At 42.5% G+C, this 25,500-nt stretch overlaps 1 protein-coding gene across 1 annotated transcript in view; it reads left to right on the forward strand.

The window, feature by feature from the left end:
- The window catches only part of slc30a6 (solute carrier family 30 member 6), a gene marked incomplete at its 5' end in the record, with an annotated part of 40,057 nt that extends 23,990 nt beyond the window's left edge, over window positions 1-16,067 (forward strand). Inside the window, 6 exons of the mRNA XM_079169128.1 lie at window positions 3,876-3,924; window positions 9,262-9,381; window positions 10,451-10,553; window positions 10,649-10,696; window positions 10,947-11,015; window positions 13,786-16,067. Coding sequence (XP_079025254.1) covers window positions 3,876-3,924; window positions 9,262-9,381; window positions 10,451-10,553; window positions 10,649-10,696; window positions 10,947-11,015; window positions 13,786-14,424 — 1,028 coding nt within the window. The 3' untranslated portion in view covers window positions 14,425-16,067. The remainder of the gene's footprint in view (window positions 1-3,875; window positions 3,925-9,261; window positions 9,382-10,450; window positions 10,554-10,648; window positions 10,697-10,946; window positions 11,016-13,785) is intronic.
- Window positions 16,068-25,500: the final 9,433 nt, after the last annotated feature.

Below are 25,500 nucleotides of genomic sequence, written 5' to 3' on the forward strand. Positions count from 1 at the left end.
CCCAGAGCTCAAGCTGACTTGTTCAGACATGTTTTAAAAACCCAAACATTTACAATTTAAAATTCAGCCTTTCCTCACGACGGATAAGCTCGAAACGGAGAATGTTGGCATGAATTAAATGATGAATCAGTTATGAAAACTCTCTTAGATTATTCTATTGATAATTGACGAATTGATTAACTGAATAATAGGTTGTTTGCGGAGGAGAGGCCGCATCTTTTGCAAAATAATGTTTCCAATTTAAAAGAAAATACTGAAAGCATGACTTTGGCCAGACTTCTTTAAGCAAATGGAGTTTGTCTTTGCATGTTTGTCTCTTTGCCTGATGTTGAAGGATTGAAATGCAGCTTGATGGAATAGTTAACGTAATGCCCCGTTTTCACATTTAGGAACATTAACCAAACCTCTAACATAATGACCAACATCACAGAAACATGGAGACTCGCATAAAGTTACGATCATTGGAACAATGTCAGCGAGACGAGAGTCTCCCAACACCTTTCCTCACGAATACAGTACAAGAGTACAAATACACACATACATGTTGTACCTGTATGAACACATCAGAGACCAGACCGAGACCCACACACCATCCCGACTGTATTAACACACAACATACGTAAGATAGTGAGACACACAAGTTATAGGTCACACACACACACACACACACACACACACACGCGGATGCAGACGGGGAGGCCAGGCCAGTGTCGACCCCAGGACATATTAACCTTACTGAGACTCAGTCTACTGCTAATACGGACAGACTGCAACACACACACACACAGGCTGCTGCCTCTATCATACACACACTAATTTCCAGACAATAGAATACACTCATGTGTACCTGTATACACACCGAAATGAAACATGCAAATGTTCATGCATGGAGAAACAGATTTGTCACACACACACACACACACACACACACATACATTTAGAAAACAGAGGGTCCCTTGGGCCAGGCAGTAGTTTGGGAGGGAGAGAGAGGAAAAAGAGGGAATGAGAAGAGAGAATGAAGTGAGAGTTATGAAACAGAAGCGAGAACGTGCTTTTTCAGCAACATCGGTTATAAAACATCCTCATCCAATGATCCCTCATTTCCTCTTTTATAATCTAGTCCAGTGGTCCCCAAACTACGGCCCGCGCGCCGGATGCGGCCCGCCTCCACATTTGGTCCGGCCCCCTGAACAATACCAGAGACGCATTATGTTTTTTTTTCAGTCTGCACAATTAATCGAATTTTAATCGCGATCACGATTTTGGCTGCCACGAGTAAATGAGCATGATCGTCTGCGATATTAATGTTTAAAATACGTGCTCTGCTACATATCAAATCAAACGCTTCCTGAATCAGCCAACCACCAGGGGGCGAACGAGATGAGAGCTGTCATGCGCGCACCCTGTAGAAGTAGAAGAGTAGAAGAAGTAGAAGAGCCGAGAGACGGGAGCTTGAAGGACGAGTACTTGTGCTTAATTTATCGGGCCCTAGGTCAAACGATATGTTCAGTGATGTGGCCCTCACAGGAAAAAGTTTGGGGACCCCTGCTCTAGTCCCTCCACATTTTCCTTGTTCCCTTCCTTTCCTCTCCCCTCCACATCCCAAGATGTAGGTTACTGTAAAGAGATGAAGAAGGTTTGAAGGAAGGAAACCAATGAGAGGAAAGACGGATTTGAAAGATCCTCTTTTCTTCCCTTAACTCCTACTCCTCTCTCCCCTCATCTTTCCTCTTCCCTCTTGTTTTCTCCTGTCCTCCGTTTCACCCTCTCCACTTTTTTTCCTCTTCCCCATTTCCTCTCCTCTTCTCTCCCTTTCACAGTTTCCTCCTCTCCTCGCTGTAATGGTTCAATAAAGGGATTTTGAAAACCAAATATTCTGTCCTCGTGTCTTCTCTCCTCCATTTCTTCCTTTTCTGCCCTGTTTCCTCCTTTTCTCCCCATTTCCTTCTCTCTCCTTTTTGCTCATCTCCTATCCTCCTGTCCTCTCCTCTCCTTTCCTCTCATCTCAGGCAGACTCACTACAGTCTGATGAATGAGGTCAGTGTGTGCGCATGAGTGTGTGTGTGTGTGTCAGCTGTCTGCTCTTGCGTTCGTAGCAGTCTCAACATCACTTAACATCTGACATTTAGGAATGGGGGGGGATGAAACTACACACACACAAACACACACAGGCACTTAACTTTGCCAAAACACACAATATCTCTCACTCAGTGCGCGCACACACACACACACACACACACACACACACACACACACACACACACACACACACACACACACACACGCACACTCTCTCTGACGGAGCGAGACTAAAAGTGCATTATGCAACCATGTTCCAGACAGTGGTAATGTAGTGTGCCAGAGGGCCAGGCGGGCAGAGAGACAAGCCCACACACACACACACACACACACACACACACACACACACACACACACACACACACTCACACTCACACTCACACTCAGAAACATTGTCTTCCCTCCTCGTACACACAGATCATAAATAAGTCACTCCATTAAAATGTTTGTTTAGACTGACTCATCCTGCTAGCAAAACAAACAAACCCCCACACCTCCACACACACACACACACACACACACACACACACACACACACACACACACACACACACACACACACAGGTCTGAGCAGGATGGGATGTGAAGGGCCTTTGACCCGACGCCGAGCCTTCGGGTTTCGCAGTGTCGTCAAACATTAAAGGTGGGACGACGCAGCGGAGCGAGAGCGCTTATCTTTTTTTAAAGACGAGTGGGTGATCCGCCTGCTCCCCCTCCCCAGAAGTATTTTTAACCCTCACCGTGACGAAGAGGGTGACTGCTCCCCCGCCCGACTCTGTTTTAATCAGATTCCGGATGCAACAATAGGAGATCTGGAGAAGTGGTACCTGCTCCCACATATGATAGAATTAATAGTAACTTGGTGCTGCAGCTTGTGGGATTGTCTGACGTGAAAACCTTCCAGAAGATGCTTAAATCTATAGCGCGGAGTTGACGGAGTCAGCTGTGAAGGGAAACAGCTGTGTGTCTTAATATTTCATGCAGCATTGAACTAGAAAGATGTTTCTGTTCCCGTCTCCATGTGAAACTGAAAGATGTTCTGCTCTTCAGTTCATGTCAGACTAGATAAACTTTATATGTCTCTTCTGGAAAAAAAAAAGATCATCCACGTGTACACTATTGTAGTCTTTGGATTAGAAAGCTATCTTTTACTAGAGCTAAAGCAGCTGTTGGATTGAATCATTGCAAGTCTATTATAACATGTTCTGGTTCCAGATGTGAAGATCTTTCTGCTTTTTCTCTGTATTTTATTATTGGAAAAATGTGTGTCTGAGTTTTGTTTTGTCATGCGAAGCTATTTTCTGACATTTTATAAACCAAACTGTTAACAGATTGATGCACAAAATAGTTGATAGTTGCAGTTGTGTTATTCATTTTCATGTATTTCTAAGAAAAGCAACAACCAGAATTTAGTTATTCCCTTCATGCTGCAATGTAATGCTTAGATTTTTGACAACTTAAAATTCTAAATGACAAGTCTGTCACGTGTGAATAAAAGATGCATGCCTGAATCATTTTACATGCATCTGACCGTGAGTGCAGGAATTTACTGCACCGTGATGACTGGAATCTTCTGGAAAAAATGGTTCTTTGACCCAAAAGAAACCCAGAGTGACACACATAAAGTGTTTTTACAGCCACTGAGGAAACGTTTTTTTTTTATAACTAATACATAACCCTGATTATGGAAAACCTGAGAAACCTGGTTTCCCTGACAGATTATATTGATTTATGAAAACCTTTAAACAGTCAGATGTTCATTGAAGGCATCTCTCTCTCTCTCTCTTTGTCTCCAGTGGCCAGCAGCAGTTGGCTTCAGGAACATGTGGCAGATCTGAGTCGAAGGTAAGAAGATCTGCATCACTTTCTCTCACCCCTCCTCCTCTCTCGCTCTCTTTAAATCTGTCGCTCCTCTCTCTCTCGTCTTCATCAGCAGATTTCAATCTCAGGTAGGAACAGGAAGGATCGACTTACACTGACTCAACACACACACACACACACACACACACACACGCACTCCTGACCGTGTTAAAAGTGCCCATCCGGTGTGTGTCACTGCTTCCAGTGTGAACGTGTGTGTGTGTGTGTGTGTGTGTGTGTGTGTGTGTGTGTGTGTGTCATAAATATATACGTATATACATATGGCCTCCCCCCTGGGGTCAAAGGCTACCGTCAGTCAGTGTGAGGTCACATGCTCAGGTGGACGAACAGATTGGCTCATTGATTGAGTTTCTTAGAAGCAGCTGCGAGATCATTGTTATTGTACAGTGACATGAGAATCTGCCCCACTTCCCCCTGTTGACCTGAGTTTAAGGGTCAGAGATCACTGTGACTGCAGCCCTGTTATCTGAGATTAACCCTTTAGTAAAACTACACTTAATCCATAGCTGACTGTTCACCTCTCAGGTGTGTATCCAGGTCTGTTACGCTCTTGTTAGTTCATTTTAAAGTCTGGGTTTCTAATCGTACAACAAATACAGCAGTAAAGTATTGTATGTCCTCTTACAACGTGTCCGTCTAATAACCATCCACCATGGAGAAAAAATTAATAAGCAAGTTAGTGATAATAAATTCAGTTTTCCACACCTCATCTTACATCTTTCCTCATGCTGGCAAAGACACATATAGCCTGACTCCAAAGCAGATGGATGCTGTTGCGATTAATATTACATCCCACTGTGTATTCCCACATCTGAAGTGGGATAAGTATAAGTGCACACACACACACACACACCAGAGTCAGCAGCTCAGTTGGTGCAGGTTACTCGGGGCGACAGCCTGGAGAGTTGTGCTGCAGTAGAACTGAGCAGTGATTGGCTAAGAGGGCAGAAATGAACAGGACGTCCCAGCCTAGTTTCCAGTCTTTGTGTGTGTGCGTGTGCGTGCGTGTGTGTGCGCACAAGAGAGAGAGAGATGCTCTGAATGCCTTCATAGGAGCACTTAGCGTGTGTTTGTGTATGTATGTGTTCGTTTAACAGTGTGTGTTTGCATGTAATTTGTTTGCTTGACTTTGTGTTTGTTTGTGTGCACGTGTGTGTTACTGTCTGTGTTGTAATAGCCTGTCCCTACTTAACCTCAACAGGGTCTGGGGGCCAACTGGGTTATATAAAGCCTGCTGCTCTCTCGGCCTCACCAGCCAGAAGCCTCAGTTCTCTGTGTTTGTGGGTGTGTGTGTGTGTATTTGTGTGTGTGTGTGTGTCTCTTTATGTCTATGAAAGTTGCCAGACGGGAGAAGTGAGATAGATATTTTAAGTAAATATGTGTAGCAAAGAAAGAACAAGTTATCCGGTTCTGATTGTTATGAAATCCTTATTCTTGTGAGATTATTTCAATTAAAAAAATAATAAAAACATCTGCTTATATAGTGTTATAGGTTCTACAAGTGTTTTGTATATTTTTAGCTTAATTTCCAGCTGACTTGGTTTCATAGTAAATTGTTTTAAACGTTAAATTAGAAAGCACCTCCATCTGGCACGAACAAGTGTTTGGTACCGAACAAATACCATCGACATTACGTTAAATCAAATCAATGTGTGCTAAATGTCGGTACCTGAGAGTTCATCTGGGGGGGGGGGGGGGAGTAATTTAGAGTAGGCAATAGAGAGAAAGAGAGCGAGACAACGTCAGCGCTGCTGCTGGTTCAAGACCCAGTAAAGACCGGGCCACGCCGCCTCCCCGATCGGGGAGCCTCTAGCTCTTCATTTTGGCGCCAATGTTGACAGTTCAGAGCTGCCACACACACACATGAGCAGCACGGCTCATCTAGAGGTTCAGTGTGACGCAGGTTTTACCACGTGACACATGAGACCAGGGTCATGTGACCGACAGTGGTGGTAGAGCCAGCACTAGCAGGCATCAGCTCTGGCTCTGATTCCCTTATTACAGTACAAGCAACAATGGTTACCGAAAATCCAAACTTCACCTCTGAAAACCAGAGTGAGTTCAGTCCAGTGTGGAGCCAACAGAGCAGAGTATCAAGAGTTTGTTTGCCTCTCGGGTTTTAATCCCTCGCTCTCAGTCTGCAACGTGTCTGGATTAACACACACACACAAACACACACACAGGGTCACATGTCAAATTATATCAATGCATCAAGAGGGATTATGGGATCGCTGGGATCGTCAATCTCGTCCCCAACTCTACTCTTTCTCTTTTTCCTTCTTTTGTCCTTTCTTTCTTTGTCTCTATCTCTTTCTTTTCCTCCCCTCCCCTGCTCCTCTTCTCATTTCTCATTTTGTCGCGTATTATCTTCTCATCTTCGTCACTGGGTTTTAGTTAAATTCAGTAAATCATTTCCATAACAAACTATTCGAACAAGATGAATCATCAAATCATTGTCAGTGAATGTAAGTAGAAAGATAACGCTTCAGTACGTAGCGTCAGAAGCCTCAGTTATTAAAAAATACAAACGCATGAATGTTCTAAACATTGAACCTTATGCTCTGCAAGAATCTAAATTCCTGCAGGGAAAGACCAAAGCGTCTTAAATCTGTGGAGGCCAGCCCAGTGGCTCAAGTGTTGTGAGTCATTGCTCAGTCTGAGGACTCCAGACTGAGGCTCTGTGCTACTGACTGACTCTGTGGGTTTGATATGAACACAGAGCGTCCAGCGGTGAATCACAGTCTGTGCTCGAATGTTTCTGCTGTCGTACAGTCTCGTCAGTCCTTCCATTATTCACCGTCTGTCTCTGAGGACGTCATCCCAACCGTCTGTCTCTGCTGCCCGTCTTACCGAGACTCATATTCCCTAATTAAAACTGAGCTGGACGATCTTACAGTAACGTGAAAAACGTTCCTCTCTCACACACACACACACACACACACACATAATTCCTTTCCTTCTTCCTCCTCTCCAGTTCTTCAGTTTTTTGGAAGTCCTGCCCCCGGCGAGCATGTGACTCTCTGAATGACATGTTTGACATTAATTACGTGTTGACATCCATGTCAGCGTTTTGTTTTTTAAACGTTGTCTAATGACAAACACCTTGCGGCTCTCCCGGCCGCCGTGCTCCTCTCCATGTTTGTGACAGCGCTCGACGCCATCGGGCCGCGGCGGCTTCAGAGCGCTGACCTTTTGACGTATTGGGAATTCAATCTGACACGCGGCACCGGGCCGATTCGCCCGGAGTCGCGTTCATTGACCCGTTAATCGGTTCCAGGAACGCCGGGCCGGGGTGTGTTACACAGCGAGCGTTCGGGGTGGACTCTGTTTAGAGTTTTTGGGGGAATCGGCTGAAGGTTTGAGGCCAAACCTCAGAGTCATTACTCATGTCAGAAAGGGCAATTTGAGCAAGTAGGAATATCTTCGTTGTTCTTTTACAACATAAAGAGTTGTCAGGCTTTGCGTCCCAAATATAAAGTAAGATCATTTGATGGCTGTTTCCACCGGTGGAAGTCGATCATGGCTTTGCAGACAGGATGAAGAATGGGGATGTCATCTTTCTCTTTCACAAAAATGTCCACAGAAGTATTAGCAAGCAAGAGGATGTTTACCACATCTGTCTTACGAACTCCATACCTCGGGTTTATAATCCAGTCTTGAAGTTATACATTTGTATTTTTCAAGCCGATGCTTCTCTAGAACTGCAGAAGTCTTAATCCATTCGTATTCTGACTACATTAATCTAGATAAAGAGAATATTTTACTGTTTCATCGAAGTTAAAGAACTTCTCTTTATTTCAGCTCGTTAAACGATGATGTTTTACAGCCTCGTTGATGAAAGAGGACTTATTGATGTGTGTCCTTATTGACCTCGTCCAGTTAAACTAACAGCAGTCAAGTCCCACTGATTAAAGCTGCGTCTCATCCAGACCATGCAGCTGTCGTCTCGCTGTGTCACCGGATGCTACGTCACGTCTTCTTGTGCTGCATCAGGTCATGCCGTCGGACCGCATCTATCTGATCACCTTTACATAAAAACAGCTTTAAATGGGGTTAAAGACAACACATTCAGGCTGCAACAGTTATTTTCATTACTGATTAATTGAGTTTTTTAAAATAAAATATTAGAAAGTTGACTTGTTCAAATAGCTCTTTCTTTCATGCTTTGTTTGTGTTTGGTTTTACTTTTTATAACCGACCAAAATATTCCGTTTCTCTACACGAATGATGGGAAAAACCTGCAAAACGTCCCATTGGAGAACCAGTGAGGTTTTCTCATTTCTGTCGGTGACATTGTCGGCTGATTAATGAACTAATCGATGCTAATAAGTGGAGTTGGAACATGAGGATGGTCACTTTTGCACTTTTGGTCATTTAGCCGAGTCTCATAATATCAATATGTTATGAATCTTTAATTCACTTCAGTGTGATAGCAAACATTGTCCAGTTTAATTTGAATCCCATCTGTGCTCTGTAGTTGTGTGCAGCGTCGGTGCTGAAGTGAGTAGTCAGTGATTCATTTATCAGGAAGTAGCGAACATAACGTACGTCTTTTATTAGCTTCACTTAAACCTCTGCGTCATTTGCATCATGTGACGACAAAAAACAGTTCAGAGTTAAACACACAAAGTACCCGAAATTACTGTAAACAAGATATATTATAATTGCATAAAATCAACTACTCGACAATCATACAAATGATTGTGCACGTCGACGTCCGGTGTCAAATACACCTCGTCAGGAAAACGTGTTTTTATAAAGACCTATCCGTCTGGACTGTGCAGCTTCCTTCACTCTGAGTGTTTGTAGACGAGGTTTGTTCTCGGCTGTCTTAGACAAACATGACATGAAACAAAACAACAATGATCCCATCAACTCCAGTTCAAGTCCCCTAAAGTCCATTATGACGGCGTGATCGGGTTAAAGGTCTAATCCGTGAGACAAACACAAACACACGGTGTCTACAGCTTAGAGAGGAGGATAGAAAGCAGGGAGGAGAAGCTGGTTGTGTAGTTCAAATATGACTCGACCTCCGTTATTATTTATGTTTGACGTATGTAGGTTAGTGCAGAAACTGCCAAACATTTGCATTAAAAACAAAAGTGTGAAATAATAGATTTTAGTGGAGAACTTCTAACACTTTTAGCGTTATATCATGAAGGGGGGACTCATTGCAGGACTGTTGTATTAGACGGCATTCATTTTTGATTAAGTGGGAAAATCTGGAGGTGTTCATGTGCACTAATCCTGTTCCTGTTTGTTTTGGTTTGCTTGTGTGTTTGTTGTTGTGTGTGTGTACAGTTTGTGTGGCATCATTCCAGGTCTGAGCAGTGTGCTGCTGCCTCGGATGAACCCGTTTGTCCTGATCAACGTGGCGGGAGCTCTGTCGCTCTGCATCACCTACATGCTCATAGAAATCAAGTAAGAACTCATCTCTCTCTCTCTTTCTCTCTCTCTCTCTGTGTGGGGGGGGCTGGTAAATTCCTAAATTCACCAGCAGCATATTAAATCCATGGATTGTGTCCTGGGCTGCTGGAAACTCCCTCTCGCTGCTTTAAACTGTCTGATCTTTATCTGCACTGAACCTAAAACATGTCCTGATTTGAAAACACTCCGGAGGGGAAACGACTCACAGACGGGACAGGAAATGAGACTTCAATTCATGACAAAAGTATGACTTTAATCATTAAGGGTGATGATGATAAAACGGGTTCTGTTCATTCACATGCTTCCACTCACTCAGATTCATGGAAAGCAGTAAAATATCTTTCCATAATTATGTGGATGACGGACAGATCGTAATAAAAAGGAGTTAAACCATCTTTAGCTGTGAAATACAACAACTTTGAATGCAGGACATTTACTTGTAGTGGAGTATTGTCAGAGTGTCATATCAGTACTTTTACTAAAGGATCTGAGTTCTGCTTCCACCACTGGGGCTCACACTGGTTTACCACTACCAACATTTCATCCACTGAAACACAGTTTAATTATGATAATGTCACACGATCTTCCTCTGCAGATGGAGTTTGCAGAGTTGTCCATGTTCCAATTTCTATTTTGTTTCTGAGCATTTTGAGGATTTCTTGTCCACTTTGGTTTAAAATCTGAGCTTCAAAGTTCATTCCTGTCCTCGGACACAACACTCATCATCTTTTATCAGCTGTTTGGGAGATTTCTATCATATTGCCGAATTTTAATCAGCTTTTTCGACGATCATGTGATGCGAACAAAAGCTTCCAGAACATCAGAAAAAATCTAAATGAGAAACTGGATTTTTTGTGTGTCAAAGAAGACTGATCAAAAGTCGGTATTCTTCTTGAATACCAAACCTCAAAGACCACAAACAGAGCCAGACATCCTCATTATTACAAAATGCTGTCACCCGAAAAATCTAGTAAGATTTAAAGGTCTTATAATATGTTAAAAATGTATTTTATTTGATGTCGTAGATATTAACTAGTTATTGTGTGTGTGTGTGTGTGCTCAGTAACTATAATGCGGTGGACACGGCGTCGGCGGTCGCCATCGCGCTCATGACGTTCGGCACCATGTATCCCATGAGCGTCTACAGCGGCAAAGTGCTGCTGCAGGTAAGACGAACGGCCCTTTCTCCGCTCGTGTGGTATTCACAGTCCCACACCAGGAAGCGTGGTCATAACTCGTTTGTGTCGTCTCCCATTCACAGACGACGCCGTCACACATCATCGGCCAGCTGGACAAACTGCTCAGAGAGGTGAGGGGATTGATTTCAGGTTTATGTAAGATCAAGATATCTGTTTCATTTTTTTGTCAAATGATCTAATTTTCAGCCGATACGCTAAATGAAAATGAAAGCCAGAAAGGAATATAAATCTCATCCTTCATCAGACTGGAAAGCAAATGTTATTCAAATTCCACTTTATTTTGGCTTCATTTTGACGGCAGGTTAAGTTTATGACCTCTTGATTGTTATTGGTTAATTGCTCCTCTCTGTGTCCAATCAGGTGTCGACTCTGGAAGGAGTGCTGGAGGTTCGAAACGAGCACTTCTGGACTGTCGGCTTCGGATCTCTGGTACGTTTCTCAGCCAAAGAACTGAAGACACGACACGATAAATGGATATTAAGCTAATTTTTTCCATGTTCGATATTTGTAGCTGTCGGTTAAAAGGGTCTTTCTAATTTACTGAAATGATGGAATTATTCAAATATGATTTTATTCCGATGTAGCTGCCAATGATGGAGATCAGTTCTCTCTGTGCATTGAGTTGTAAAGTGCGTAGAGCAGCTTCATGATTCCTCCAGAGACACAGAAACCGGCCAAGCTGACCTGTTAAATATATATATCTATATAGATATATATAAGCCATTTACATAAAAACAGCTGTCACACAGTGCACCTGAGGCTTTGAGATTTGGGACGTGAGCCCACTTTTCCTGGTTGATGGCTCTCTCAATTTTTTGGTCAGGCTCTCCGTCTCCCTCCCTCCCTCCCTCCCTCCTTCTCCACCCTCCTGTTAGTTAGTTTGTTTTGTTCGTCTCTGTATTTGTTTCTAGATTTCTCTGCCCCCCCCTTCTTCGTCTCGTTCATCCCTCTCCGTCATTCGTTGTTCCGAAATGACGTTCTGCAGGGATTTGTTCACCCAGACGAAAAGAAGGAACAAGTCATTCATGCGGAGATATTCTCTCTCTCTCTCTCTCTTTCTCTGTTTTTTTGGAGGGAACACTGTTGTTGTTGCTGTTGTCTCTGTCGAGTTGTTGTCGTCTGTGTTGCACGTTGTTAAAGCGACGGCAAACAAGCCCAGCTGGCTTTCTGGGCAACTGTGGTCCTTGGAAACAAACACACGTACACACACACACATTCACCCTGTACACACAGCTCACACACACACACACCAACATCCGTCTGTCTTGTTGCAGAAGCACACTAAGAATTGAATGCAAACTATTAATTGTAGCTAATTTAACTAAACTGTTGTGCATCTGAAGGACCATTCTTGGTGGAAATAGAAATCTGGCAAAATATTCTCGACACAAGGAGCACTTACAAGTGGTGTTAGAGATCCAGAGAGGGCTGTGACGGCCGGGAATCGAACTGAGGTTATTGAGGTTGAGTGATAAGCACCTTAACCATGACGCCAGTGTCTGTCACAGGATGTACCGTACATGTATGACTTACTCACCATAAACCCTGAGAGCAGAAGTCTACATTAGCGGTTCAGATTCTAAGCAGCTCTCATGATGCAGCAATAACGAATATGTGAATGGAAGTAAATGATGAAATACATTGTTGACAGCAACATTCTGTAAACTGAGATCAAAGGATAAAGTCAAGCTGCCTCTTAGAACACCTTCATCACAGCTGACGGAGCTCACATCAGTTGGAGACGGGCTATGTTGCGATTTCAATATCTGAGGATAAGCTTCTTTGAAAGAGAAGTCATTTTGTCCCCTCAGCAGTCAAACCATTATTCTGTCTTCTCTGAAGTATTAAAACAGTTGCAACCACATGTTCCAAAGTCTGACTGAGAATGTGCAGAGAGACGGAGGTTATGAAATGCAACGACGGTCCTGCGGCTGGAATTAAGTCAGGGGCGTCGCTCTGTGCATTGGGCTACCGAGGCGCTGCAGAATTCTTCAAATGATCTCCGATTGTGAGAATAAGATCCAAATTCAGCACTTCGATATTTCACAGGATTTTTAAAATCATGGTTTTTGTTTTGTTTTTCCTAAAAGGAGGACTGGATGTCATGGGCTCAATATGTGACATTTACTGGACAGGTTCTCTATCGCTTCATCAAACAGTGATTTTGTGAACTGACTTGTGTCATGTAAATGAATGCATTAACCCCTCAGTCTCCCTCAGTGTGTGTGTGTGTGTGTGTGTAGCAGTTGTACTTCCTGCAGGTGGAGCAGCGTCCTCTGTTGACATCGGGCCTGACGCTGCGTTTATTGTTGTTTATGTTAGCGATGCTGCTGCTCCTGTTGGTGTTATTGTTGTTGTGACTGATGCTGCTGCAGTTACACAACTGTTGGTTGTTGGCCCACTGCTAACAGAGCAGCTGTCCAAACTGATTTGACCCTCTGACTGCACTTCTGCCCCACGGGACACACTCTCTGTCTCTCTCTGTGTGTGTGTGTGTGTGTGTGTGTTCTTTTGAGGTCTGTATGAGAATGTTAAAATTAGCAGGGAAGGACAAAATGAGGGACTCGGTTTTGTGTTTTAAGGTCAGAGGCTGAATGTTGAGGTGAGACGTGCTGTGATGAAGGTTATCGTGATGATTATGTAACCAGCTGTGTTTAAAATAAACATACATTTTTTTTATAGATGACATTTTTTGAGCTCAAATGTTCCTGATGTTGAGCCCTGAATTCCTTCTCAATGAGACATTTAGTCTTTAGGAAGTTAGCTGAACTACTTTATAGTATCGATCCATAGCTGCAATACTTCACAGTATAATTTGCATTTAATTTTGCACTATGTGCACCTTTTACATGTATACTTGTACAGTCAAAATTATTCCATCACTTTATGTATTTGTATATTTTTTGCCCAGGATTAAAACTTCCTCCCCAAACTCCTGAAATAAATCATAGTTTCATTTTGTGTCGGGAACAAGATGACGTCTTCTTTTATTCCGTCTTGAATTGAATTGTTAATGAGAACAGAAATATGTCGGTACAAACATAGTCTCAGAAGCCAAATGAAAGTCTGAAAGGATTTTATTTGCGTTTTCTTAAACTAGCAGTTTATACGTTTTGACATTTTATCTGTTTTTGTAAATCACTTTGAAGCTACTTGATTTACCTCGTGTGCTCCCCCCCCCTCCACCTCTCTGTTTCAGGCCGGCTCTGCACACGTTCGTATCCGCCGTGACGCCAACGAGCAGCTGGTTCTGGCTCACGTCACCAACCGGCTGCTGCCGCTCGTCTCCACGCTGACCGTCCAGATCTTTAAAGACGACTGGACCAGACCGCTCCTCACCGGGACCCTCTCCTCCTCCTCCTCCGCCTCCTCTGCTCCCCCTCTGGGTCCTGAAGGCTACGCCACCATCTCCTCCTCTTCCTCCTCCTCCGTGCCTCCTCCGCTCTTGACCTCAGGAGGGGAGATGGACCCACTGACTTCCACGCCCTCCAAACCCAGCAGCCCTCCTCCAGAGTTCGCCTTCGACACACCGGGGAGGAATGTGCAGCCGGTGGTCCTCCCCAACCCGGGACAACACGCCCACCGGCCCTACGGAGGCATGGGGCTCCCCTACGGAGCGTCTGCCTACACGGGGGTGCTGAGTCAGGGTCTAGCGCGGCCCGGTGGCGGGTCGGGACTCGGAGCGCAGGGACTTGGACCAGGGTTCGGACCAGGGTTTGGACCGGGTGCGAGCGGGGTGCCTTACAGAACTGCCCTCGGAGGGTCGACGGCGCCGCTCCGGTTCGGAACCAGCAACCCTCTGGCTTCACAGTCGCAGTACAGACAATACCGACCGTGATTGTGCAGCGCTAGAACTTCGCTCCAGACGCTTTCACTCACGATGAAGGTGAAGTTTGTCCACAGCTCAGTTCAGATATTTAAATCTGATGAGATTTATATTCCTGTCCAGGCTGGATGGCAGACGCTACAGCATTTACTCCCAGTGTGACACCAAGATGGTAACTTTAGATTCAAGTCTTGTCGTGTGAGCCGCCCCTGACTTTAGGAGAGAGGTGGCGAGTATGTTGTGGTATTTATTTTGGGGACCAAAAGGATGACTGTGGTTGGATTTGTTATGTTTGAGTCTGTTGTTTTTTTTATTCTGAAACATCCTCAATGGGAGGCTGACGGTTATTTTCTTAACGCTGTTAGGAAACTTTTTGTGGCAACATCGTCAAACATCATTTCTGGTGAAAGGTAATAAAAAGTGTTGAATTAAAACAAAAATCCAGTTTTAAATTTTTACATTTAAGCCATTTAAAGGACGCTAGAATCCAAATGATTGACAGTAAATAACCTCCATGACAGGAGATCAAAGGTCAGAGGTGACGGCACTCTTACCTCCGACCTCCTAGTCTTTTAAGAATGATGATGTTAAAGAGGAGAAAAGAATTGAGGGAGATTTAGAAAACAGGAAGACTTTAATTTAAGGTGTAAAACCTCCAGTTAGTCTTCTAAAGCTTTGAGATGTGTTGAAGTGTAAGTGTTGCCTTAAAGTGTCCTGAGTGTTTCACGGCCACTCGACCAGCATTTAAACATGAAATAGTGTGTTAAAAACAAAAACATGTTCATGTGCTGATTTGCTCATCTACGTTTAAGTTTTTATGCATTTAAGCATTTATTTTCTTCTGCTCTTAACTTCTAACTTCACCATTTTGACTGCAGAGCTGCTGCTGAAGACTCACGCAGAGAAAAACATGAACACAGTTCTGAGCACGTTTAGGGTTTGAATTAAATAATTTATTTTTTATTAAAATTACGTTTTTGTTCTATTATGTTAGAAAACGCACATCACAACTTCCTAAATTGTACGACCAACATCCCCCAACACAAGATTTTTCTTCTTTTTTTATCAATTTTTTTGCATTAAAAATAATTCTTGTGACTCAAAACTGTTGCAGGCGAATCTTCTGTTCAGCGACTGACTGAGCTGTTCCTCAGAGTGTCTGCAGACTGAATGTTGTCTTTAAAACTAATATTACTTCTCTTAATCAAGTGTTCCTGCATGTGGTTAGCAGCAGCTCTGCAGACTACGTTCTCCTCTACAGACTCTTGTTTTGTGTTACTCCTCCAGACACATTCACATCTTTGGATCTCAAGTGGAATTTGGAGGGACGTGAAGAAAAGTTGGATTACAGTGAATCTGTTTTATTACGTCATTCAACACGGAGCCTTTTCAGGGGGAGGACCATTTCACGTGCTCCGCTGGGAGTGTATATTTGACTGGGATGTTTCTTTTTATTTATGTTTTTTTAATATGAACTCGAGCTGGGTGTCAACAGTTATTCCTTGTTATCCGTTTGTTCCAGGTCACAGGTTTCTGGTGCCTTTCTCACATTCAGGGGAAAAACACATTTATTATTTGAATTCAATATAATGCTTTTTCACAACAGTTACGAGTCGGAGAAATGCTCTTTAGATAGATGAATAAATAAAGAACACTCAGCCCTAATAAGACATATTCCATGTATGTTCATTTAAAAAGGACGGATACGGTTATTTATAACTTTAGCTCTTTCTCTCTTCTGCTGAAAGAAACGTAAATCATCTTTAAATCTTCGACATGGCCTGAAGTTACAAAAAACAAAAAAAGGTGCAAATGTACATTTGAAGAGCAACTTAAGTCCTTGAATGTGGTGAAACGTGTGCAGCTGTAACCAAACCCAGCAGTGATGTCACAGAGTCCTGGAGGACACCTGTACATCACATCACGCTCAGAAGTTTAACTATTAGAAATCAGCAAAAACGACACTTTCAGGGACTGTTAAATTGCTCGGGAAGAGGAACTCTGATGCATTTAAGCTCAATGGAGCTTTCAGAGTAGATCTCTCGCTGATGCATTCAGACGCTCCCTCCACATTCTGTACAAACCAGTGTTCATATTTAGGGCCCTTCAGTCGCCCTCTCTGTAATCCATTTGCTTCTCCAGGCGTCACCGATCTACATCGGTGTGTGATGAGTCTCTCTGCTCCTGCAGCATCTCCTTGCTCCCTCAAGGCATCATGGGAAACCTCTTCCCCTCAGCGTAGCCTGACGTGACCCTCCGACCTCACAGCATCTGTTGTAGAGATTAATCTCCCGTCTCTCTTGACAGAGCTGATAAGCAAGTAAGTACATCGACTAATGTTCAGTATAAACATGTTGAATACTGGGAGCTGTAACCGGGAGTGTTATCTCCTGTGAAAAATACCTGCAGATATTTGACATGAGTGCACCTGTGTGTTCCCATACTTAGCACAGAAACAAAGACGACACCTCCAAACATTAACGCTTCCGCTCAGCTGCTGTGTCAAAGATACATCGAGTTCAAAATCTGTGAACGAAGATCGCCCAAATATTACAGCTAAACATCCAAGAACAATACTCGGTACTTCAAACCACAGATTCAACGTGCCACAATGCTTCTTCCCCGCCTTTTACAATAAAATCACTCTCACAGAAATACACAGAAATGACACTGTAAAAGCTAATTGGTTGTTTTTTCACATCAGAACGTCTACTTTTTAGAGGAATTGTTCTACTGAAGTTCCACATACTCTTCTCCATATGAAAGAAAACCTCAGAAAATTATAATAAATTACATTTTATGATGAATTACCCACATGTGTTTTTAAAATCAATGTGTAGCTAGAAATCCTGAGAAAAGAGTGATGTACTATATTCCCCGGAAGTTGTAATTTAAAAATTTTTTAAATGTTCGCCCTCTTTTTGCTCTTTTTTTGGTCTCTACCATCTCCTGAGGGAAATATATGTTTCTTTAGCTGCTTAATGCTCCACTCAGTTCACCGGCTGCTCTCTGACGGTGTCTGCTGAGCGGGCTTGTTACAGCTTTTCCTCTGAAAACTGCGCTGTGAGGATGAACCAGAACAATAAAGTTGTTTCTCGAACAGATAATGTATGAGCTGAACATCACTATAAAGCTCCATAAAGCAGAGATGAGCTGACTATGTGTTGTGTTAACAGAGCGAACCTGAAAGCAGCTTAACCAAAGTGTTAAAGAAGAAGGAATCGTCCCATTGAGCTCATTTTGACGCCTCTTTTGGCAAAGCGCACAATCCCAACAATGTTCTGTCCCTTGTTTTATTTCAGCCACATGCTGCCGTGCTTGCATAATAATGGATGACACACTTTAGCAACTTTGCAGTGTCTGGTCATTATTTTGTCCCCTGCAATCATGTTAGTCTTTTGGCCCCGCAGTCCGCCGGCCTCGCATCCTCATCAGCCCAGAAAGCATTCAAATGAATGGGCGGCGCTGCAGGCCGCCATGTGAGGCTGAGGTGGGGAGACAGCTTTGAGTCCAACGGAGTCGCAACGTGTTAGTAGGCCAATAGACTCCTGACCCCGTTACTGAAGGACCCGCCTGGTCTCCAAAAACTTGTAATAAGCCCAAGTTCCTCGTTTTTTCCGTCCCAGTACTCATTGATCACTGGGTTTGTTTAAAACCTAACGAAGGGAGGAAGATCCGCCGCATGTTGTCACCGAGGGAAGCTCTCTGTTTTCCCAGGAGTTTAGGCGGTTAACAAGCTGGATGTTCACGCGCTTTGTTTCAAAATGTGAGAAAGATGCAGCAACTGTGGAAGTGCCAAACATTACTGGATGCTCGCTAGGAAAGAAAAAACACTTGAACTCCTTCGCTAAGAGATGTTAAAGCTGTGTATCAAATATGTCCAATGCATTTTATTCATAAAACATTTGCAAATATGTTTGCTTGCTAGCAAAGAACTTGAACCAGCCTCAACTTGTTCCAGACCACAAAGCAGCAGCATCATCTGTTAAAATGTGGCCAATCAAACGCATGCTGGTGAACATTCCTGGTCGATTACTCTCTAACCTGAGTTGTTTCTGCTGTTTATCTCGCGATCATTGCCTCAAAGGATGAAATAGCTCCAGCCGCGATAACTTCCCAGAGTTATAAAATCCAGACTTTGAGGATTATCAACTCTTTTGCTGCATGTTGGCAACTCATTTATATATTCAAATGTCGACATACTTTTGGCCAAGACGTCTATTTCTAACCCTTGTTCTAGGGTGGAATGTGCTTTACAGCCTTTAACACACTTTTAGTCTCAATAAATAACTACTATTTGAATTAATCTTTGACGAAACAAGCAAATGTGCATCGCTCATATTTCCCTCACACACACACACACAGCCACCCAACCAGCAGCTTCCCATCATTCATCCTGAAACCTGTTTAAGTGCCTCTTCTGAAGAATTTCATTTCCTCTCCAAAAGAGGATAATCCGTCCTCTGTTTTTGTTCTGTGGCTTTTGGAAGAGATTTTGAACAAACAATCAAAGAAGTACTTTGCCCTCGGAGCTTAGCGTGGCTTCTGCTCCCTGAGCGGTGAATGTGCTCGCCGGCCCTAAGCCTCTAGAAAGGTCCCCCCAGCATTTTCAAGTTCAGAGCCGCGGCGTTTGTATTAGTGTTGACTTCACATGCTTGTTACAAAACAAATGGGGTAGAGCCTTTGTAATCTGTGCTGAAAATCCCTGAAAATGAATGAGATCTGCGCCGCGTCGCGGCTTTCTGGGTCAGTCCGACACAAGCGGTTCACTCTGCTGAGGTCGGGGTTGACTGTGTGTGTGTGTGTGTGTGGTTTTGTTTAGTTTTTTGGTGAATACAATACATTTTGTATTTGCATGTTTTCTTCTTTTGTTAATTCTCTCTCTGAAACCTTTTGGGGCAAGTTTTTCTAAGCAAACGGCAGTCAATAGGCCAGTGAGTTCTAGACGATTACAGGAGCAGTTGTTGGAAATTCAATTAGTTCTCAGGCTCCTTCCAGCAGCTCATACAAATATGTAAATACAGATTAGAATAGAATGAAAATCCTGTAAGGTCAAAAATAATTGAAATCTGAAAGACGGTGTTTAAATCGTAGTAAAATAAAAACATATATATTTATGGATAAATCCTGGGAGGTAAGTAGGTGGAGCCATGTGTAGTAGTATACTTATGGTACCAGTAAGTATAATAACCATATGGCAGTTGTACATGTGTGAAGGGAAAAGTGACATCCAAGCCGGTCTGACTGATGTCTAAATCCCAGCACATTTATTTATTTATTCATCATAGTGCAGACCAACCTTAAATTCACACCAGATGTGATGTGAGGTGACGTGTGGTCTGCTGAAGCTGCTGTTCAGTCACAGAGAGGACAAACCGTCTTCACCGGAAAGAGTGATATCATCTATTGACTGGACAATAATAGTTTTACATTCGGCTCAATGAGGAGTATACAGGAAGGAAACTTCATTTTTATTTATTGATTTATCTGTTATTTCCCCTCCTGCTGCAGCTCTAAATGCCCAAAGTGAAACTTAATCCTGATCCATCCCCACATATAAGCAAAAGTTTGACATTGTGGGAGATCTGCGTATTCTCTTTCTGTCAGACAGTGAATGTTCAGATTGATATACTCTCATGTCTGTCTGTTAAATACAATGCAGCATTCTTATATTTGAGACTGGAAACAGTTCGCCTGTCCCTGTTGATGGTAAATAAACACCTCTAAAGTTCACTGATTAACACATTGTAAGTCTTTCGCATGAAACCCAAAATTATATTTGCATTTTGCAATCTTGAACTTTCAAAAGCAGCTTTGGGGAGTTGATATCAGGACTCCTTTGCCGTGAGTTGTAACACACTTTACATTTGTACAACATCTCAGAAAGATCTAAAGTACGAGTAGCAGAAATACATGCAACCTCTGCCTGGAATAAATATAAATACGCTAAAAATGACACCATCTCTATATTTCATCTGTTTGCGCTGCAGCGTGTTCAAACGCCTCCACCCTGATCTGTATTTTTAATGATCTCCAAATCAAAATCCTGGATGCAGCTCTGGAGTGAGTAGTTTTTTCAAGCAGCACCAGTTGCCTTCCTCTTCCTCTTCCTCCTCCTCCTCCTCCTCTTCCGTCTTCCTCCCTCGCTCTATCTGTTGTGACTCGACCTGTCAGCCGCCTCAAAACAACACATGAGGGCCGGTGGCGAGCAGCGAGCTGCTTCTTCTGAAGAAACGCAGCTTTAATATCAGCGACACCCTTTTTCTTTCTTAATTCAGATCAAATCAGCTCATTGGCAAAACGGACTGACAAAGCATATGCAGGAATTATATACATGCAATGAATACATAAAAAATAGTAATTAAACCAATACTTTAAAAGAGAAATACTCGTAAATGTTGTCATCGGAAAAAGAAAGTTGAATGTGTATTGTATTATTGATTTATTACAATACACATTCTTATGTATGCGGATTACGATTTATTTGTTCCTCATCACATCGGAAACAGTTTCTGCTGCTTTTGGGCTTTGACTGGTGCAACGATCATATCATTTAAAATCAAATATGTCCTAATGCTGAGTGTTTGGAGGTACTGTCAGAAAAAACATTGTTACTTTACTGTTTATTACTTATTTATACTTGCTGCTCTGTTTTTTTTTTAGCATGCCTTGTTTGCACTGTCCACTTTGCTGCTGTGATCCTGTAAATTTCCCCACTGCGGGACAAATAAAGGATTATCTTTTCTTATCTTATCTTATCTTGTTACGTATACAGCTTAGTGTTTGTGTTGCATGTTGTACAAGGAGCGGTTTGCACTTCTTGTGGGAATCACTGAGGCACAACAGGTCTTAAATATGTACAGATAGAAAAGGATTATGTGTGAAAACAGGAAAAGTGCACTCAGTAGAGTGCAGATCTCCTCCAGATGCGTCCGCAGCTACCACTGCTATACTTGTGGATTGAATGAATACAAACCACAATTCTCTAACTATAACTCCCCACACACACGTCAGACGTTGCACGTCTCATAGAACAGATATACTCTCCTTTTAATCTATGCAGCTGTCTGCAAACCCGTCTTGGTTAGTTAGTGCCACTGTTCCAACGATCACCCATGGTTTGGTCAAAATACATCTTTAATTCACAGAGTTAGATATGAAAACAACGATGCAGTCAGTGTGTGTGTGTGTGTGTGTTTACGTTAACTGTTAGCTGATAGCCAAACACACTGCCCAAAACAATGCGATGCACTCAGCTGTGTTATCACTTGCGGCCCCATACAATTTATTTTCAACAATTATGAATCACTGCAACCACGAGAGGTCCTTGAGCATACCGTCATAAATGAGCACAAAACATATTAGGCTGATGGGTCCAGCAGCATGTGAGCCTATAGCCGTGGACAGATGGACAGACACAGATATGCACACACAGACACACACACACTGCCAAATACATTATCTCCTGGCTGAGATCATGATAATAAATGCAGTGTGGTGCTGGTGCAGCAGTGGCAGTGAGGTCACAGTGTAGTGAAGCCGTGGCTGTGCTATTTGGGGCAGAAAACTGAGGGGGCGTGGCCTGTGACATCTCTGGCACCTGGCTCCTCCAATGGTAATCTCGTCAATTATAATGTTTGTGTTTTATTCCACCCTCATCCACAGGAAGCAGTGGCGCTAGCCACAATGAATCACTGTGATAGCCGGCTGTGTGTGTGGGGGTGTTGTGTCACGTTGGCCGTGAACACTGTGTTCAGACGGGCAGGATCACTGCATCTGTTTACAGCGACCTGCAGATTAGATCAGACCTCACACTTCAAATAGAGACTAATCCAACACACACAGACACACACACACACACACTCTGAGTCCTGCGGGAACATTAAAGTCAACGACATAATCCACCGAGTTCAAATGGAAACACTTACAGAGTCAGAGTTGTAATCATGGAGATGGTGTGTGTGTGTGTGCGTTGTTGGTAGGATGTTGGACACACACACACACACTCCCTCTCAGTCCCAGTTTCTATTTTCATTGGTTTACTTGTGTTTCTCGCCCTGGAGACGATTGGTCTCAGGTGGAAAGCAACTAAGTAAATGTATTCAAGTACAATTTTCATATACTTGTATTTACTTGAGTATTTCTATTTCATAAAACAAAATGTTACTTTTTATTGCATGCCATTTGTCTGATAATGTTTGCAGATGACACTACTCTAGTTCTCTCTAATTCAAATTTAAATTCACTGATCATAGCTAATGCTGGTTTAACTGCTACATGGTTCAGATTAAATAAACTGGCTTTGAATACGAACATATCTAATGTTATTACTTTCAGTGGCAAAACAATCATACTCTAAGGATTAACCTAAAATTGAGTCTGTTGAGATGCCTCAAGGGTCATCTACTAAATTCCTGGGAATTATGTTTCAAAAGAGAATTAATTGTTGTATTATTAGTGTCCATGTATTCCTTGTTTGAGGTTTTATGTTATAGTTGTTTTGCTCATAGGGACTTGTAGCATTACTATTGTTTAGGAGTTAATGCAGTTGTATAAACCAAAATCCTCTTAACAAACACAAACCCACGCTTACTGTCGAACCCACATATGCACGTACGCACACACAGACACACACACACACACACACACACACACACATATATCTCCACACAATCACATTTTATTGTTGATAATGTATTGTTATTCTATCTAACATCAAACTCAGGTCCGATATGGTGGTGATGATGATGATGATTGTGGTGGTTGTGATGATGATGATGATGGTGGTTGTGATGATGATGATGATGGTGGTGATGATGGTGGTGATGATGATGATGATGATGATGATGATGATGATGGTGGTGATGATGATTGTGGTGATGGTGGTGATGGTGATGATGATGATGATGATGATGATGATGGTGGTGATGATGATTGTGGTGGTTGTGGTGATGGTGGTGATGGTGGTGATGGTGATGATGATGATGATGATGGGGTGCAGTGTTCCTCAAGCAGCAGCAGGGCGGCGGCGTTGAGCTGCACTTGAACTTGGCCTGTGTTTGATGTTGATGCTGTTTGACGTGTCGCCGCCTCGTTCACCCACAGTCAAACACAGAGTGCTTCACTCCCATTAACAATGCATAGTGTGTGTGTGTGTGTGTGTGTGTGTGTGTGTGTGTGTGTGTGTGTGTGTGTGTGTGTGTGTGTGTGTGTGTGTGTGTGTGTGTGTGTGTGTGTGTGTGTGTGTGCGCGCGCGCGCGCGTGCGCGCGCGCGCGCGTGCGTGCGTATTTAAAACACTTTGGCTATTTGAACTCTGACTCCAGTATTTGACAGTTACTGTTACTTTGTTACTTGTTTATTTTTTGTTTGTTAATTTGTCAATAATATTATGCAAGTAAAACAATTACATTTAACTAAATAACATTATTAATACACAGTTAATAATTTTATTCTTATATTGGGAAATGCTTTGGAAATAAAACAAATGATTATTAAATCCTACTTTCACTGTTACTACCACTATTAGAACATCGGTCTCCCAACAAGAAGACGATGTCGCCTTCTTTTACTATATTTCACGTGCTGAAGGTGTTAAATCAGTGATTAAATTACTCACTGAGTTGTATTTAATATTTGAGTATGATACGTCGCTCTGTTTCAATTTGGGCTGTGATTAACTGCTGGATTGTATTGCAGCATTGCAACATGGGAGAAAAGATAGCACATCTTTTTAATTGTAACTATTTTTATTTTGGTGCGACCCAAACAGAAACGGAAGTAATTAAGTTTGTTGACGCACTGAAGTCAAGTGAAAGTCAATAACTGTTTAAGTTTCCAATGTGATTCTGCCGCAAATGTGTGTGTGTGTGTGTGTGTTTTTGTATTGGCATACATCGCTCCAATTAACAATAGGTGACGTATCGACTGTGGGTGGATGGAAGCACAGATGGGTTTGTTGGATGGTTTAGCAGAAACACTGTAAGGGCAGCAGGGTTAGCTGTGTTTCCATACAACAGCAAACTGCCAGAGGGCTGAGAGGGGGATGGTGTGTGTGTGTGTGTGTGTGTGTGTGTGTGTGTGTGTGTGTGTGTGTGTGTGTGTGTGTGTGTGTGTGTGTGTGTGTGTGTGGGTGTGGGTGTGGATGGAGAGATGAGGTAAACAAAAACCTAGAGGTCAGAGAAGTGAACGTGTGACCTTAATTTTGCTGTTTTTTAAAGGTCGGGCTGCTTGTTTGGGAAAAGTTTGAGGCAAAACGATTAAACGTACAAAACTGATTGTTTGTTGCATAGAATCATCATTGACGTATTCAAATCTAGTTGTTAAAGACTTTAAAGTGTGTTTCCAGATGTTGTGGAGTTCATATGTTTTAAAAGTAACATAAATATCTTCAATGATGTTGTTTGATTCGGCGTCGTTTGAAAAGTATTAAAAAGATCTGGAGGTGGGGAGTTAGAAAAAGGTGAGCTGACCAGAACACCACTGCAAAACTAATTTTCAGTCCAGTTGCATTGTGGGTAATGTAGGCACCAGGAAGAAGAACGTGTGTAATAAGATTTTTGATTCTTTTCAACTGTTCTTCGTGAATAGACGTGCGATGAGTGTGATGATAAGTATTTGTGTAACCATGGAGCGATCTGTGTTGGTGAGAGAGCAGACATCATATAACATTATGTTACTTTTATTGATGATCTAGACACTCTTGTACTTGTCTTTTAGTACAGTTCAAGCTAAAGTACATCGTGGTGAAGCCTTTTAGAATGTTTGCAGGTGCATGAAGTAGGTTTTTTATTTTATTGTATTTCTTCTTTTGGCTCTATTGGAACTGAAAGGGATTCTGCTGAATGAATTGTGTTGACAGTAGGAATCTGTAGGTGAACATCTGTGACTTGAACTGCCATGGGCAGATGTTTTAGAAGAAATGTCCCTCTGAGGATCCGGGTCGGTTTAGATTTGGTCCGGCCTGGTTAACGTCCTGTGTCTGAATTTTCTTGTCCTGCTGAACAATCAAACTCTTAATTAAGTTATCATTATTATTATCATTGTTATCATATTGTTATTATTCATATTAATAGTATTAGTATTATTGG

The sequence above is a fragment of the Pholis gunnellus genome, assembly GCF_910591455.1.
Source record: "Pholis gunnellus genome assembly, chromosome: 11".
NCBI lineage: Eukaryota > Metazoa > Chordata > Actinopteri > Perciformes > Pholidae > Pholis > Pholis gunnellus.